Consider the following 18,742-nt stretch of genomic DNA (forward strand, 5'->3'; position numbering starts at 1 on the left):
ACTTACCTGTGGCACCTAACAGGTGTTGGCAATAACTAAATCACACTTGCAGTCAGTTGACATGGATTAAAGTTGACTCAACCTCTGTCTTGTGTCCTTGTGTGTACCACATTGAGCATGGAGAAAAGAAAGAAGACCAAAGAACTGTCTGAGGACTTGAGAAACCAAATTGTGAGGAAGCATGAGCAATCTCAAGGCTACAAGTCCATTTCCAAAGACCAGAATGTTCCTGTGTCTACCGTGCGCAGTGTCACTAAGAAGTTTAAAGCCCATGGCACTGTGGCTAACCTTCCTAGATGTGGACGGAAAAGAAAAATTGACAAGAGATTTCAACGCAAGATTGTGCGGATGTTGGATAAAGAACCTCGACTAACATCCAAACAAGTTCAAGCTGCCCTGCAGTCCGAGGGTACAACAGTGTCAACTCGTACTATCCGTCGGCATCTGAATGAAAAGGGACTGTATGGTAGGAGACCCAGGAAGACTCCACTTCTTACCCCGAGACATAAAAAAGCCAGGCTGGACTTTGCCAAAACTTACCTGAAAAAGCCTAAAACGTTTTGGAAGAATGTTCTCTGGTCAGATGAGACAAAAGTAGAGCTTTTTGGGCAAAGGCATCAGCATAGAGTTTACAGGAGAAAGAAAGAGGCAATCAAAGAAAAGAACACGGTCCCTACAGTCAAACATGGCGGAGGTTCCTTTATGTTTTGGGGATTCTTTGCTGCCTCTGGCACTGGACTGCTTGACCGTGAGCATCGCATTACGAAGTTTGAATACTACCAACAAACTTTGCATCATAATGTAGGGCCCAGTGTGAGAAAGCTGGGTCTCCCTCAGAGGTCATGGGTCTTCCAACAGGACAATGACCCAAAGCACACTTCAAAAAGCACTAGAAAATGGTTTGAGAGAAAGCACTGGAGACTTCTGAGGTGGCCAGCAATGAGTCCAGACCTGAATCCCATAGAACACCTGTGGAGAGATCTAAAAATGGCAGTTTGGAGAAGGCACCCTTCAAATATCAGACACCTGGAGCAGTTTGCCGAAGAAGAATGGTCTAAAATTCCAGCAGAGCATTTTTAAGAAACTCATTGATGGTTACCGGAAGCGGTTGGTCGCAGTTATTTTGGCTAAAGGTTGTGCAACCAAGTATTAGGCTGAGGGTGCCAATACTTTTGTCTGGCCCATTTTGGGAGTTTTGTGTGAAATGATCAATGTTTTGCTTTTTGCTTAATTCTCTTTTGTGTTTTTTCATTTAAGACAAATTAAATGAAGATAATAATACCAAAGAATTTGTGTTTGCTATCATTTTCAGGAAGAAACCGAGTATTATCTGACAGAATTGCAGGGGTGTCAATACTTTTGGCCACAACAGTATGTATATATCTATATATACCTGAGTTACGTATCCTACCCATACTGATTGGTGACACTTATAGACCCACGCTACAAGGAGAACTTTATATCTCTTATTCCAGAGGCAGACAGGTGTACTAAAATGTTGGAGGACCAGAGGGCCCTTCTTGCGGAATTATTAAAAAAATTCCCATATGAAAACGCTGACAGCAGAGGTCTCAGTTCATTGGCGAAGCAAGGAGTACAGGTGAGAGAGACACAACTCCAATCCAGCAGACGCAGTGGAACACTGGCAAAGTTCGGGGAGAGTTTTCTCAGACCATCCCATCGCCCTGACCCCGAGGCACGGGGGACTCCAAAAAGAGTGCAAAGTTTGGGAAAATGCTGAGGGAGTACCTTGCTGACCACACCAACGTCCTCTGTCATTCCTCTGTGCCTTATAATTATTGGTTATCCACGCTGAACACGTGGCATGAACTTGCTCTCTCTACTGCGCATGTGCGTGGTACTCATGGTCAAGGAACGCACAGCGCCTCGCTCTCTGGTGGCCAGTGGGCACACAGCGCCTCGCTCTCTGGCAGTATCACTTTTAGTGGCAGGAGCCAACGGGAACAGCCCTTTGCAGCGCCAGTGCTCTAAGGATGGAGCACACTGCTCAGCCTCCTATGCGCTGCTTGTCCACGCCAAAAATCTCTGCTGTCATGCCCGCTTTCTCTTAAGCTGTCCCCCTGCCTCTAGGTCACTGGGTCTGTACGTCTGCTACAGTTCGTCGCGGCGTCGGCGCTTTGGGTGCGTAGTGCACGGCCCCCCTTGCTGCTCACACGCTCACAGCTGGGGACTCACTCCTACTTTGCATTTTTTTCCTCAGCTTCCGGACTGGTTCCCTGTCTAAACATGCCCCCTCTTCCTGGGTAATGGGGTCTGTCCGTTCCCCTATTCCTTCCCCTGGGAAATAGGGGACGCAGCCTTGACAATTCTGGACCCGATGCAGCACATGTACCCGCAGCCCGGTCATCCTGACCCCGTATATATCTGGCCAATCAGTTCTTTAATGCAAGCATCATTACATCCAGAACAGTTTCATTTTGAAGGACTTTGTGGCTCATATCAATCCACAAGATGACACTAGTCATCTTGTCTCCTAGTCTCCAGCATCTATACTACCCAGTTGCACACAGTATGTTACCTGCCTCACTGAGAGACTGCTTTGAAACAACCACTTGGGAAGTGCTGCAAGATTCATATGGTGATGACATGGATGGTCTCACACACTGTATAACGGACTACATTAATTTCTGTGTAGACAACATGGTACCCACAAAAGTAGTGAGGTGCTTCTCTAACAATAAACCAGGGATCAGCCCCGGAATAAAGGCTCTTCTCAAAGAGAAGTTGGCCTTCAGATCAGGTGACAAGGGCAGGCTGAGAGAGGTGCAGAAAGATCTGAAGAATCTAATCAGGCAGGGAAAGGCTAATTATGAGACAAAGATTGAACTGAAATTGTCACAGAAAAGGATTCATGAAGTCTGGGAGGGTCTAAAGTCTATATCTGGGCATAGACAGACTGTCGCCAGGATGGTTGTAAATAAAGAGGGGCTTAATGAACTTAATCTATTCTTTAACAGATTTAATCACACACTGGCTGCTCCTGCCCCTGCATATCATTCACACCTCTCTGCTACAATAACCTCACCCCCTGCTGCAACTTGTCAACTGAGCCAGGGTCTGTTCTTCACAAGTACCCAGGTTGCAAAAGAACTGGATAAGATCAAAGTTTTGAAGGCTGCAGGTCCTGACGGTGTTGAGGTAGGGCTAAATTAACCCTTCACGGTTGAGCCAGTGATTTCCAAATTAATTCACAGGGCGTTGCTAGCAACTGGGAATGACCACACGGAGACGGGGGTCTCTGTACGGGAGGATCGAGGCAGATCACTGAGCCCCTTTACTGAATCTCACATTACATAGCATTCTGCTTAGTTATGCAAAGTATACAGCTACCAATGGAATCGTAATACATGTAAGCCAATAGTATTGTAAGAGAATCAGAATATGTCCCTAGCTGCGTGACGTAGAATATAGAACAATAGCACATTCTTTTAGGGTCTCATCTCATATCTTATATCTTGTACAAGCTGGAACAGTCTGGTTTCATAACAGCCGTGAATTTTCATCTAGTTAAGTTACAAAATTTAACTCGTAAACAGCAAAATGGCGTCGCAAGCACAAAAATGGATCCCGGAGAACAAGATGTCCTGTACATCTGAATACTGTACTTCACAACGGCATCAGTGCAAGGCTAATCAAAACCTGCGGGCACCAGCTGAGTGAGATCATTACATATCTGTTCAATATGAGCCTGAGAATAGGTATAGTACCACAATTGTGGAAATTATCGTGTGTGGTACCAGTTCCGAAGAAACCTTATCCGAAAGACCTTAATGACTATAGACCTCTAGCATTGACATCACACCTGATGAAGGTACTAGAGAGATTGGTTCTCACACGTCTCCGTCCTCTAGTGAGCTCGGATATGGACCCTCTCCAGTTTGCCTACAGGCCGGGCATTGGTGTGGATGATGCCATTATCCACCTTCTAGATAGGACTCTCTCTCACCTGGAGAAACCTGGTGTCACGCTCGCGCCTTGGCTGAATGGCGCGAGCCGGGGGGTTGTGGCCCCACTGTGCCACAAACCAGACTACCCTGGAAGGGGCGTAACTACGGCAGCTTCCTTGGTCTTCACTGGAGCCTCTGATGGTGAGGTCAGGCTTGTGCGGCAGGTAGCTGCCGGGTGCCACTCCAGGGTGGTGTCTGGCTGTGGCTGCTGATTCCACTCGGGAACAGGACACCTTGACAGAGGCTATAGACAGGCAGGCAGGTGGACACGGCAGGCACGGCTTGGAGACACAGGACAGGCGGGCACGGCTTGGAGACACAGGACAGGCGGGCACGGCTTGGAGACACAGGACAGGCGGGCACGGCTTGGAGACACAGGACAGGCGGGCACGGCTTGGAGACACAGGACAGGCGGGCACGGCTTGGAGACAGGACAGGCGGGCACGGCTTGGAGACACAGGACAGGCGGGCACGGCTTGGAGACACAGGATAGGCGGGCACGGCTTGGAGACACAGGACAGGCGGGCATGGCTTGGAGACACAGGACAGGCGGGCACGGCTTGGAGACACAGGACAGATTGGCGTGGTATGAAAAGGAGCAGGTAGGGACCTGTTCACACAGCAGGTGTAGGCAGGAGGGAGTAGTGTATTCTGGAACAAGATCTGGACCTGTTCACACAGGAGGTGTAGGCAGGAGGGAGTGGTGTATGCTGGAACAGGATCTGGACCTGTTCACACAGGAGGTACAGGTATGGATATAGGCAGGAAGGAATGGAGTATGAAGGAACAGGTTTGGGCCTGTTCACACAGGAGGTGCAGGTAGACAGAGCCGCAGGAGTGCGGAGCAGGCAGACAGAGCCGCAGGAGTGCGGAGCAGGCAGAGCCGCAGGAGTGCGGAGCAGGCAGAGCAGCTAGGGAGCTGTGCAGACAGAGCTGCGAGCGTGCAGATGCACAGATAAAGTGGACACAAGGAAAGACACGGCAGGGAAGGAACCACAAACAAGGAGACTGACAGACAGAGGTAAGACTGAGTTCAGACAGAGGCACAGGGACAAAGACACTAGGACCAGGATATTCAGCCTCCTGGTAGGCAGACAGGGTACAAAGCAAGACTAGAGAATCCTCCAGAGAAGGAGACACACAGAACAGGGCCTGGCTTCCTCAGCAGCGAGATACTAACTGAGTATAGACATTGCTCAGGCAATGTTTCAGTGGGAGTGGCGAAACTAAATAGTCAAGGGCTCCAGGTGATTGGTCAGGGACAGATTACACAGGTGCACCCAGACTGCATAAGAACCAGAGAGTTCAGGCGCCGCCCCCCTATACACACAGTCTGGAAACATGGAGAGCAGAGGCACAGAGCTGGCAACAGACAGAATTCACAGCATGGCTTGAAGTAGAAAGTAAGTTGGTGTGCGAGGGATGGGAGACCATGCAGTGATGCCAGCAGGGTTGTTACAGTACCCCCCCTTTACGGCCCCTCTTCCTCAAGCCTGCCAGAATGACCAGAAGAAGGAGTACGGGACCACACACAGTCCAGGTTGACATGACATCCTTCAGGTAGGGTGGAGTATGTGTGCCATCAGGAATCACAGATTGCCCGGTTTCTTGGTGCCTAAGGGAGTCAGTTTCCAACACAGAGGGTACTAAGACTTCTTCCTCCTGATTGGCAGAGAGCAGGGACCTGGAAGCTTTGACCCCTACATCAGCCGGCCAGCTAGAAACAGCAGACACCTTCACCAAGTCCGACTTCAGCCCGACATGCCAGAAAAATTGGACCTCCTCCTCCCGGTTGGTGAGAATCGGAGATATGTGGGTCACTGTTCCAACCTCTTCACCCACCTGCCAAATGGAAGCTGGAGGCATACATACAGGGAGCCACTTCCACCTGTTACCCTGAAAAAACTGGGCTTCCTCTACCAGGTTAGAGGGTGAGAAAATCTCTGTCTCAGTATCTTCACTCACTGGCCACACAGGGGTTGAAGGCATATATTTAGGACCCATCTTCAGCCTGAAATCCAGGGGAGGACAATCAAGAGACAGGGATGCTCCTGGGAGCAGATCACTGGTATAGTCGCTGGAGACGTGTGAGGAGACTGACACCGCCTCCCCTTCTTCGGAGACGTCATCACCCCTTGACTCGACGACTAGCAGACCAGATGAAGAAGGTGACATTGCTGACCGACTCTGACGTAAGGGAACCAGACACTTCTTGTCACTTGATTGTTTCAAGCGCGGTGCCCTACTAGGTTTCCAGACATGGACGGGTACTAGAATCTCTGGATCAGAATGACCCATGGGCATACCAGTCAGCAGATGGAAGATGAACTTCTTCATGTATAAAGCTCCGACCTGGAGCTGTAGTTGTCCCTGCAGGACTAGACTGTTTTCCAACAGGGCTCGGCCACCTCGAGACAACGCCCACGTCGGCTTCAGGAGCTGTATGACAGAGACGACACACTGACTCCGTATGGCTGGCGGTTTATACACACCAAAGCTCCCAGAAGGCAGAGAAACAGTCATTGGCTTCACAGAACAGAGACCGTCGGGATGTTCCTTCATGAGACCAGATTGCGGCTGTAAGCTTGCCAGCCGCTTTTTCTTAGACCTCTTGGACCTTACACGGGAGGCCGCCTTAGCAGGCTGAGGAACAGGAGTGTCAGGGACGGTCACAGACGGATGAGAGGATTCACCCATAGGTTCCTCTTGTCTGGCCTGTATCTGGAAGCTTGAAGAGGAAGACTTTTCAAGAGCAGCTGGACGAGGCACGTCGAACACTTTACGGAAGGCCACCAGGAAGGCCCCCAGGCTCATGACGACAGGGTCCCCTGCTTCCCAAAGGGGACAAATCCATATCAAGGCATCACCAGCTAGGTAGGACATGATGTATCCCACCTTGACCCGGTCAGAGGGGAAACAAGCTGCATTCTGCAGGATGTAGTGCAGGCATTTCTTCAGGAACCCTTGGCACTCTTTAGGGTCCCCATAGAACCTAGGCAGATCTGCTGGGTTGTGCTCTTCATAGGCCAGGAGCTGATTGTAGAGGGCATTGGAGACGATGATTGGTTCAGAGGTCTCCACAATCGGAACCACGCAGGACGGAACAAATTCCTCTGGTTGCTCATACTGGTGGAACACAGGTTCATGACGCTCTGCGAGCGTAAGGACATGGGACTCAGCGGGGACCATGGCCTGAGCAAACTGTCACGCTCGCGCCTTGGCTGAATGGCGCGAGCCGGGGGGTTGTGGCCCCACTGTGCCACAAACTAGACTACCCTGGAAGGGGCGTAACTACGGCAGCTTCCTTGGTCTTCACTGGAGCCTCTGATGGTGAGGTCAGGCTTGTGCGGCAGGTAGCTGCCGGGTGCCACTCCAGGGTGGTGTCTGGCTGTGGCTGCTGATCCCACTCGGGAACAGGACACCTTGACAGAGGCTATAGACAGGCAGGCAGGTGGACACGGCAGGCACGGCTTGGAGACACAGGACAGGCGGGCACGGCTTGGAGACACAGGACAGGCGGGCACGGCTTGGAGACACAGGACAGGCGGGCACGGCTTGGAGACACAGGACAGGCGGGCATGGCTTGGAGACACAGGACAGGCGGGCACGGCTTGGAGACACAGGACAGGCGGGCACGGCTTGGAGACACAGGACAGGCGGGCACGGCTTGGAGACACAGGACAGGCGGGCACGGCTTGGAGACACAGGACAGATTGGCGTGGTATGAAAAGGAGCAGGTAGGGACCTGTTCACACAGCAGGTGTAGGCAGGAGGGAGTAGTGCATTCTGGAACAAGATCTGGACCTGTTCACACAGGAGGTGTAGGCAGGAGGGAGTGGTGTAAGCTGGAACAGGATCTGGACCTGTTCACACAGGAGGTACAGGTATGGATATAGGCAGGAAGGAATGGAGTATGAAGGAACAGATTTGGGCCTGTTCACACAGGAGGTGCAGGTAGACAGAGCCGCAGGAGTGCGGAGCAGGCAGAGCCGCAGGAGTGCGGAGCAGGCAGACAGAGCCGCAGGAGTGCGGAGCAGGCAGAGGCGCAGGAGTGCGGAGCAGGCAGAGCCGCAGGAGTGCGGAGCAGGCAGAGCCGCAGGAGTGCGGAGCAGGCAGAGCCGCAGGAGTGCGGAGCAGGCAGAGCCGCAGGAGTGCGGAGCAGGCAGAGCAGCTAGGGAGCTGTGCAGACAGAGCTGCGAGCGTGCAGATGCACAGATAAAGTGGACACAAGGAAAGACACGGCAGGGAAGGAACCACAAACAAGGAGACTGACAGACAGAGGCACAGGGACAAAGACACTAGGACCAGGATATTCAGCCTCCTGGTAGGCAGACAGGGTACAAAGCAAGACTAGAGAATACTCCAGAGAAGGAGACACACAGAACAGGGCCTGGCTTCCTCAGCAGCGAGATACTAACTGAGTATAGACATTGCTCAGGCAATGTTTCAGTGGGAGTGGCGAAACTAAATAGTCAAGGGCTCCAGGTGATTGGTCAGGGACAGATTACACAGGTGCACCCAGACTGCATAAGAACCAGAGAGTTCAGGCGCCGCCCCCCTATACACAGTCTGGAAACATGGAGAGCAGAGGCACAGAGCTGGCAACAGACAGAATTCACAGCATGGCTTGAAGCAGAAAGTAAGTTGGTGTGCGAGGGATGGGAGACCATGCAGTGATGCCAGCAGGGTTGTTACACCTGGGAACACTGTGAGAATGTTCTTCGATTTCTCTAGCGCTTTTAATACCATACAGCCAGCTCTACTGAGAGACAAACTGGGCCTTGTTGGCGTGGACCTCCAACTCTCCACCTGGATCCTTAACTACCTCACGAACCGACCTCAGTTTGTAAAGGTTCAGGACAGTGTGTCAGACACAGTGATCTGCAATACAGGGGCACCTCAAGGTACAGTCCTTGCCCCTTTTCTCTTCACACTGTACACTGCGGATTTTAAGTGCAACTCATCTAGCTGCTACTTGCAGAAGTATTCTGATGACTCTGCAATAGTAGGCCTCATCTCAGGAGGAGATGAAAGAGAGTACAGAGATACTAACCAAGCTTTTGTGGAGTGGTGTCAGAGGAACCACCTTAGGATTAATTCCGTGAAGACCAAGGAATTGGTGGTGGACTTTCGCAAGGGAAAAAATCCACCAGTAGTGGTGAACATTCAGGGAAATGACATTGAGATAGTCGACACCTATAAGTACCTTGGTGTGATCCTCAATAATAAGCTTGACTGGGCCCATCACTTGGATGCAGTGTACAGGAAGGGCCAAAGTAGGCTTTATCTGCTCTGAAGGCTGAGGGCCTTCGGAGTTAGAGGGGCACTCCTTGCATCCTTCTCCAACTCTGTTGTGGCATCAGTCATCTTCTTTGGTGTGGCGTGCTGGGGTAGTGGCATATCAACCAGGGACAGAAATAGGCTGGACAAACTGATTAGAAGGGTCAGCTCTGTCCTGGGATGCCCCCTTGATCCAGTTCAGGAAGTAGGCGACAGGAGGATACTGGCCAAGGTGAGCTACATGGTGCAGAATGATTCCCATCCCATGCATGAGACCATGACAAAGATGTGCAGTACTGTCAGTGACCGGCTAGTTCATCCTAAATGTGAGAGGGAGCGCTATCGAAAGTCCTTCCTTCCTGCTGCAGTTAGGCTGTATAACCAGCACTGTCCAAAATGGAGAACGACCCAAACAGTGAACTGATAGATCCAAAGTTGTGATAGTCCGGTTACATCTTTTTTTTTTTTTTTCGTATATGTACCTACCTACTGTCAGTGTAATGCCTTTATGCATCTGTATCTGTACTTGTTCCTGCCTTGCTGCTGTAATGCTCTGAATTTCCCCTTGGTGGGACGATTAAAGGATTATCTTATCTTATCTTAGTCTCATACTTCAAAATTTTGGTGGTAAATCAATTCCCCATTGTTAGGTTGTGTATGTTTTGACTTATGACTTTGGACGGCTCAGTCCACATACGCTTTCCAGACGCCAGCCATTTAACATTTCCACTGGCCATCCAGACTCTCTACTTTGTCCTTCTTTTGGCTACCATTGCAAGGATTTATTTATTTCAGTAAACGAGATTTTTCTGATGAAGGTCCTATGCTGGACCAAAAACGTTTAAACCTTTCTGTCTGGATGCACAAAATAAAAGTGTCTGAATATTTCACATATTGACTGCAAAGATTTTTGTCATTTTTTGATTGATGGGTTGGATACCCGACTTGAGCACCAACAACCAAGCTATTCCTGAGTGCCGTGCTCTCTTTATAGGATTGATTTGACTTATGTAACATCAATTGGGTGATAATTATTCACACCTATTTGCTTCACAATATATTCATCTTTTTCTTCAAGGCTTCGGAATATAATGTTGTAAAAGTGAAAGCAAATTGGTGAAGAGAGTTTTAACTCAAATGTGAAACTAATTGTCATCTTTACTATTTCTCCATTCCGTGTGCGGCTAACCACCTCATTGATCTTATTGAGTTTCTTTGGCAGGAAAACAACAGCTCCATCAATACCATGTGTTTTTCCTATTCATTCATCATGCTGGTAAAGCAGAGGTGAGATTAGGGATCTAAATTACATTTGTGGACTGTAGTAAAAATGACACTGTGCAAGACCCACTAGGGTCTAGCTACCAATTTGACATACCATATATACTCGAGTATAAGCCGACCTGAGCATCACCCGAGGCCCCTAATTTCGTCACAAAAAACTAGGAAAACTTATTGACTTGAGTATAAGCCGAGGGTGGAAAATGCAGCAGCTACTGGTAAATTTCAAAAATAAAAATAGATACTAATAAAAGTAAAATGGTGGCCCCATAAGATGCTCCATATTAATATATGCCCCATATAATGCTGCACAAAGGTTAATGGTGGCCCTATAAGATGCTCCATATTAACCCCTTTCTGTCATATGATGTACTATCCCGTCCATGTGACCTGGGACTTAATTCCCATGGACGGGATAGTACGTCATAGCGATCAGCAGCGCTCACGGGGGGAGCGCCGCTGATAGTGGCCGGGTCTCAGCTGATTATCACAGCTGACACCCGGCACTATGTGCCAGAGGCGGTCACGGACTGCCCCCGGCACATTAACCCCTGGCACACTGCGATCAAACATGGGCATAGGGAAGAATCACGCAGGGAACAGTGCAGGCCCCCGGATCCAAGATGGCCGCGGGGGCCTTCGGGGTCCTGCAGGGAGGTGGATTTCTCAGTACCTGCTGAGATTAGGCGTTGAGAAAGCCTCCTGCAGTACATGTCAGATCGCTGATCTTACACAGTGCACTGCAAAGTGTCAGATCAGTGATCTGACACTTTACAGCAGAGGTCTCAAACTCGGCAGAATAAATGTGCCGCACATAAAAAAAATTTGAGCTGGCGGGCGCCATTCCTTTCAAACTTAATACACCTCGTACACACACGGCTCCGCTCCATCCACCTCATACATACGTTGCTCCACTCCGTACACCTCGTACACATGCGACTCCGCTCCGTACGCCTCGTTACTGTAGCCATTATCAAAGTGATCAGACCCATAGAAAACCTTGAAATAATCTTAAGCCAACCTGTTAATAATCATATCAAATTATAGATGCCGATACAGTTGAAAGCAGTAATGAAGGAGAGAGCATCATGTGATGGGGGGACTGCACTATACTTTGGTGTGTGTGTGTGTCTGCTGTACTATACTGTGTGTGGGGTTGACTGCACTATACTGTGTTGTCTGCACTATACTGTGTGTAGGGGGCTGCACTATACTGTGTTGAGTATGTCTGCTGCACTATAATGTGTATGGGGGGACTGCACTATACTTTGGTGTGTGTTTGTCTGCTGTACTATACTGTGTGTGGGGGACTGCACTATACTGTGTTGTCTGCATTATACTGTGTGTGGGGAGAATGCACTATACTGTTTTTTTGTGTGTCTGCACTATTCTGTGTGTGTGGGGGGACTGCACTATACTTTGTATGTGTGGGGGCTGCATTAAACTGTGTGTGGGGGCTGCATTATACTGTGTGGGGGGCTGCATTATACTGTGTGTGGGGGCTGCACTATACTTTGTGTGTGTTTGTGGGGGGATGAATTATACTGTGTGTGTGGGGCTGCATTATACTCTGAGGGGGCTGCTTTATACTCAGGGGGTCTACATTATACTGTGTGTGTGGGGGGCTGTATTATAATCTGAAAGGGCTGCATTATACTCTGAGGGAGCTGCATTATTCTCTGAAGGGGCTGCATAATACTGTGGGTGTGGGTTCTGCATTATACTGTGTGTGAGGGCTGCACTATGTGTGTGTGTGTGTTTGTGGGGGGCCGCATTATACTCTGAGGGGCTGCTTTATACTCTGAGGGGGGTTGCAGTATACTCTATCAAGGACCATGGGAGCGCATTTTACTATATGTACTATATGGGACCTGCATTATACAGTATCAAGGACTATCTGCACCAATCATTCTCCCTCAGCCAGAGTAAGGGTAGGTGCATACGGTCAGTAAATGATGTGGGTTGGATGCTGCGTACCTGTGCAGCATCCAGATGTTACAGCATAGCGGATGGGATTTCAAGAAATCCCATGCCTACTGTGCGTGCACCGATGCCCGCGGATCACCCAGAGATGGACATGTGGCGTGTCTCTCCAGTTCGCAGCATGTCTATTTATCTTGCAGAGACACAAGCCTCCGTAAGATAAATCTCACCCGTACAATGTATTTGAAGGTTTAATTCCGCACAGTTCAATGGACACATTCAGAATCACCTGCATTCAATAGCTGGCAACACTATGGACGTAGCGGACATGCGCTGCATACAAATCGCTGCCAATTACTGAACGTGTGCAGATACCCTAAAAATTCCAGGAAACAAGCGTTGAATGACTTCAATATTGTCGATCGGGCTCGTTTAGCGGCCTGAACTCAGCGCAAGTAAATACAACAGAAATGTTTCTGAGTGATGGAGCGATATGTGAGCATTTGCAGACCCACTTTAAGCTTTTGCCAAGGGCCCCACTTTGTCTAAAACCGACCCTGCATGGCGGACGCATCCCTCAAAGATCAACCCAACCCACCTCGTCAAGGAATCTCTGAAAAGGGACATCTCATTTGGTGTAAAGTTCATTAATAAAACCTAGTTGATAAAATGATTTTTAGCCCCAAATACATGAATTTTAAGGAAAAAATACCCATATCCCAACAGTAGAAAAGTGAAGGGTATATGTCAAAGACTGAAATAAAAAAAAAAGTTGAGAGTTAAAAAAAATTGGGGGCAATAAATATTATAATATGATTACACAGACAATATTTGTCACAGTACGTACAGGTATAAATGTGAAACTATCACATTTTCTGCTTTTATTTTTAAGAAAGTTTTTTGCATTCAGGAAACTTTCTGATGTTCTATTCTCTTTAGATTTATTTGTGAGAATACTGACGATCTGCTGACAAAACCGTTCACTGGTGGTATTGATGATGATGGTAGTGATGATCTCACTGGTGGTAATGATGATGATGGTAGTGATGAGCTCACTGGTGGTAATGATGATGATGGTAGTGATGATCTCACTGGTGGTAATGATGATATTGTTGATGTTGTCCATCTTGAACTGTCCTCCCACCTCTCCTCCTGCTCCCTCTTTGACCGCTTACAATCAGGCTTCCGACTGCACCACTCAACTGAAACTGCCATAACTAAAGTCACCAACGACCTACTAACCGCCAAGAGCAAGCGACAATACTCAGTCCTTCTTCTCCTGGACCTGTCTTCTGCCTTCGACACTGTGGACCATTCCCTCCTGCTCCAGATTCTCTCATCTCTGGGTATCACAGGCTTGGCCCTATCCTGGATCTCATCATATCTAACAGACTGATCATTCTGTGTCTCCCTCTCCCACACCACCTCCTCACCTTTCCCATTCTCTGTCAGTGTTCCTCAAGGCTCAGTTCTAGGACCCCTACACTTCTCCATCTACAACTTTGGCCTGGGACAGCTCATAGAATTCCACAGCTTGCAGTATCATCTCTATGCCGATGACACGCAGATCTACCTATCTGGACCTGACCTCACCTCCTTACTGACCAAAATCCCACAATGTCTGTCCGCTATTTCAGCTTTCTTCTCTGCTCGCTTTCTAAAACTGAACATGGACAAAACAGAATTCATAATCTTTCCCCCATCTCACTCTACCCCTCCACCAGACTTATCCATCAATGTCAATGGTTGCTCACTTTCCCCAGTCCCGCATGCTCGGTGCCTCGGGGTGATCCTCGACTCTGCCCTCGCTTTCAAGCCACTTATCCAAACCCTAACCTCCTGCTGTCGCAATCTCAAAAATATTTCCCGGATCCGTGCATTCTTGACCATGACACCGCAAAAACACTAGTGCATGCCCTTATCATCTCCGGCCTTGACTACTGCAACCTCCTACTCTCTGGCCTCCCCTCTAGCACTCTGGCACCACTCCAATCCATCCTACATTCTGCTGCATGACTAATCCACCTGTCTCCCCGTTATTCCCCAGCCTCTCCCCTATGCCAAGCCCTTCATTGGCTTCCTATTGTGCAGAGGCTCCAGTTCAAAACCCTAACTATGATATACAAAGCCACCCACAGCCTGTCTCCTCCTTACATCTGTGACATGGTCTCCCGGTACCTACCAGCATGCAACCTTCGATCCTCTCAAGATCTCCTTCTCTACTCTCCTCTTATCTCTTCTTCCCACAACCGCATACAAGACTTCTCCTGTGCTTCCCCGATTCTCTGGAATTCCCTCCCCCTACACATCAGACTCTCGCCTACCATGGAAACCTTCAAAAAGAACCTGAAGACCCAGCTCTTCCGACAAACCTATAACCTGCAGTGACCCACAGTCTACTGATCCGCCGCACAACCAGCTCTACCCTCTCCTAGTGTATCCTCACCCAACCCTGTAGACTGTGAGCCCTTGCGGGCAGGGTCCTCTCTCCTTTTGTACTTATGTGTGTCTTGTACTGCTCATGTTTATTGTACTTGTCTATATTTGCCCCTTTTCACATGTAAAGCGCCATGGATAAATGGCGCTATAAATTGTATAATAATAATAATAATAATAATAATAATAATAATAATGTTGTCTATAAATCTTGATTGTATTCTTTCTTCGTCTCTTTCAGCCTTCCACTGACCTTACCCAGTCCACTATTTCCTCTTTTCTGATATTGAAGGGACGCTCTGTTTGTGAAAAACAGGAGAAGATAATGTAATTATTTCTTTGGGTGTAATGGAGGAGGCCAACTCAAAATTAGTAAAGGTACTGTCACACTAAGCGATATCGCTAGCAATATCGCTATAACTTGTGACGTTATAGCGATATTGCTAGCGATATCGCTGTGTGTGATACTTACCTACAACCCGCTCCCCCCCTGGTTATCGCTGATCGCGCGAGAACGTTCAGGACCGCTTCTCGTCGTCAGCTTTCTGTTGTGATGACGAGCGACGCGTGGAGCCGGGCGGGAGTGTAGGGAAGGTGACCTGACGGACGGACGGACTAGTCAGAGTGAAGAAAGATAGGTTTGCACAGTGTAGGTAGGAGTCAGTGATTACAGTGGGGAAACAACTAGGAAAGTGTAGTGGACGTGCAGTACCTTGGGATGACCATTAGATGGCAGGGTGGAGTGTGAGCAAAGGACTTTACAGCAGCTTAGGGCTTTAGAAACCGTTGGTCATGGGGGGCGTGGTGACAGTTAGAGTGACAGTTTCAAGGAACCGGGGGAGTTATAAGTACTGAGGGAGGGTTCCAGAAAGTTCCGGTCCCCAGGGGGAGCTCAGGTGACAGGAGGACTACACCAGTCTGTGTGCCCTGAGGAGAATCCGACCAAGGGGACTGAGGAGAGGAAACGTCAGGGGGGTGGTCCTGACAGGAAAGGACCGCAGATGAGACGAGGTACTGGGTGTAAGACACCGTATGTGACACGACGACTGAGCAGTAGAAGCGCTGTTGGTTAATGGGCCTAAGGCGGCCACAGTGACGGAACAGTCAGGAGCGTCGACAGTAAAGGAGGGGACGGTGTGTGCAGACACGTCTCCAGTGTACGGTGTGAGAAGCGGCTCTGGAAACGGAGGGCCGCGAGGTGTGCCGTCAGTCGGACGGCAAGTGAAGAAATAAACTTGGACCTGTTGCACCCAGAATCTGCCTCCATCGTGTCTCTGTTGTCATCCCTGCGCGGTATAAAAGTAGGACCACCCCCCCCAGCTCGGCACCCCACCACCGACACTACAGGAGGATGCTGGATCGCCTGGTGTGACAGGTAAGTAGCGACCCCCGTCCCCAGCGATGTCGCTGGTGAGATCTGCCAGTGTGGCAGCTCACTAGCGACCACTTAGCGATGCACCAGCGATCCTGACCGCGTCATATCGCTGGTCGGGATCGCTGGTACATCGCTAAGTGTGACAGTACCTTTAGGCCTCATTCAGATGTTTTGGGGCTGTTTTTGCATGCAAAGAGAAAATTTTCATCCATTTTTGGTCAATGTGTCCGCTTTTTCCATCACGGTACAATAGTTTTTTCCTCTATCCAAAAAATAAGTTCTCCTACCCTTTAAGCAGTAAAAAAAAATATGCAGTTCATTTGCTTTTTTTTTATAGACCCACATTATTGTACTTACCTGGGTCATCACTTATTATTTCTATCAGCTCATCTTCTTCCTGAACCTTTGTTTTGTTACTGAAAATAGGAAATAGAGAAAATCTTTAATCTCCTTATCATGGGCAGGAATTCTAGAAGGAAGCAATGTGCAGAATAATGCATTGTCCAACTCCAGGAAATGCACCCTATTAAGAGCGGTTATAGGAAGCTTCGCCCCCAGCAATTTGCCTCCAGCAGTTCGCCCCAGGTACATTTTGCCCCCAGCATTTGGCCCCCAGGATGTTTCGCCACCGCACATTTCACCCCCAGCGTTTCGCCCCTGGATGTTTCGCCCCCGGATGTTTCACCTACAGCATTTTGTCCCTGGATGGGTCGCCATCTGATGTTTCGCCCCTAGCATGTTGACCCCTGATGTTTCACCCTCAGCTTTTGGGGTCAACATGCAGGGAACAAAACATATAGGGCTGAACATACCTGAGGGTAAAATATACAGGACCCCAATTGCTGGGGATTCCTGTGGCTGCCTTTTCAGCAGCTCACCCAGTGTCTCATCTGGCTGGCCTTAAAGGAGTATTATCACCCTAGAACACAAAAAAACTGACATACTTATCTGTCACAGCTGCAGCTCCTTGGGTATGGGGCGAAATGTGCGGGGGTGAAATGTGCGGGGTCGAAACACCCTGGGGGCAAAATGCTGGGGGCGAAATGTGCGGGGGCGAACTGCTGGGGGCGAACTGCGGGGGGCGAAACATCCAAATCCCATATAACACAGTCCACATAGTATATAACACAGTCCACATAGTATATAACACAGCCCACATAGTATATAACCCAGCAACATAGTATACTTTATATCACAGTCACATAGTATATAACACAGGCCACATAACATATAACATAGCCTATAAAGTATGTAACACAACCACATAGTATATAACACAGTCCACATAGTATATAACACAGTCCACATAGTATATAACACAGCCCACTTAGTATATAACACAGCCACATAGAATATAACACAGCCCACATAGAATATAATACAGCCCACATAATATATAACACAGCCCACATAGTATATAACACAGCCACATAGTATATAACACAGCCCACATAGTATATAACACAGCCACATAGTATATAGCACAATCCACATAGTATATAACACAGCCACCTAGTATATAACACAGCCCACATAGAATATAATACAGCCTACATAGAATATAATACAGCCCACATAGTATATAAACACAGCCACATAGTATATAACACAGCCACATAGTATATAATACAGCCACATAGTATATAACACAGGCCACATAGTATATAACACAGGCCACATAGTATATAACACAGCCAACATAGTATATAACACAGTCCACATAGTATATAACACAGGCCACATAGTATATAACACAGCCCACATAGTATATAACACAGGCCACATAGTATATAACACAGCCCACATAGTATATAACACAGTCCACATAGTACATAACACAGTCCACATAGTATGTAACACAGCCCACATAGTATATAACACAGCCCACATAGTATATAACACAGTCCACATAATATGTAACACAGCCCACATAGTATATAACACAGCCACATAGTATATAACACAGACACATAGTATATAACACATCCCACATAGTATATAACACAGCCCACATAGTATATAACACAGCCACATAGTATATAACACAGCCACAAAGTATATAACACAGCCACATAGAATATAACACAGCCACATGGTATATAACACAGCCACACAGTATATAACACAGCCCACATAGTATATAACACAGGCCACATAATATAAAACACAGTCCACATAGTAAATAACACAGTCCACATAGTATATAACACAGCCAAATAGTATATAACACAGCCACATAGTATATAACACAGCCACATAGAATATAACACAGTCCACATAGAATATAACACAGCCACATGGTATATAACACAGCCACATAGTATATAACACAGCCACATAGTATATAACACAGGCCACATAATATATAACACAGCCCACATAGTAAATAACACAGTCCACATAGTATATAACACAGCCACATAGAATATAACACAGCCACATAGTATATAACACAGGCCACATAATATATAACACAGCC

General features: G+C 48.2%; 1 protein-coding gene across 1 annotated transcript in view; it reads left to right on the top strand.

Moving 5' to 3' along the window:
• Positions 1 to 685: 685 nt before the first annotated feature.
• The window catches only part of LOC141088186 (NADP-dependent alcohol dehydrogenase-like), a 31,437-nt gene continuing 13,380 nt past the window's right edge, over positions 686 to 18,742 (top strand). The window contains exons 1-2 of the mRNA XM_073574108.1: positions 686 to 748; positions 15,130 to 15,215. Of these exons, the coding sequence (XP_073430209.1) occupies positions 686 to 748; positions 15,130 to 15,215 (149 nt within the window). The remainder of the gene's footprint in view (positions 749 to 15,129; positions 15,216 to 18,742) is intronic.

The sequence above is a fragment of the Dendrobates tinctorius genome, unplaced genomic scaffold (genome assembly GCF_039654945.1).
Source record: "Dendrobates tinctorius isolate UK_male_01 unplaced genomic scaffold, ASM3965494v1 ptg000038l, whole genome shotgun sequence".
NCBI lineage: Eukaryota > Metazoa > Chordata > Amphibia > Anura > Dendrobatidae > Dendrobates > Dendrobates tinctorius.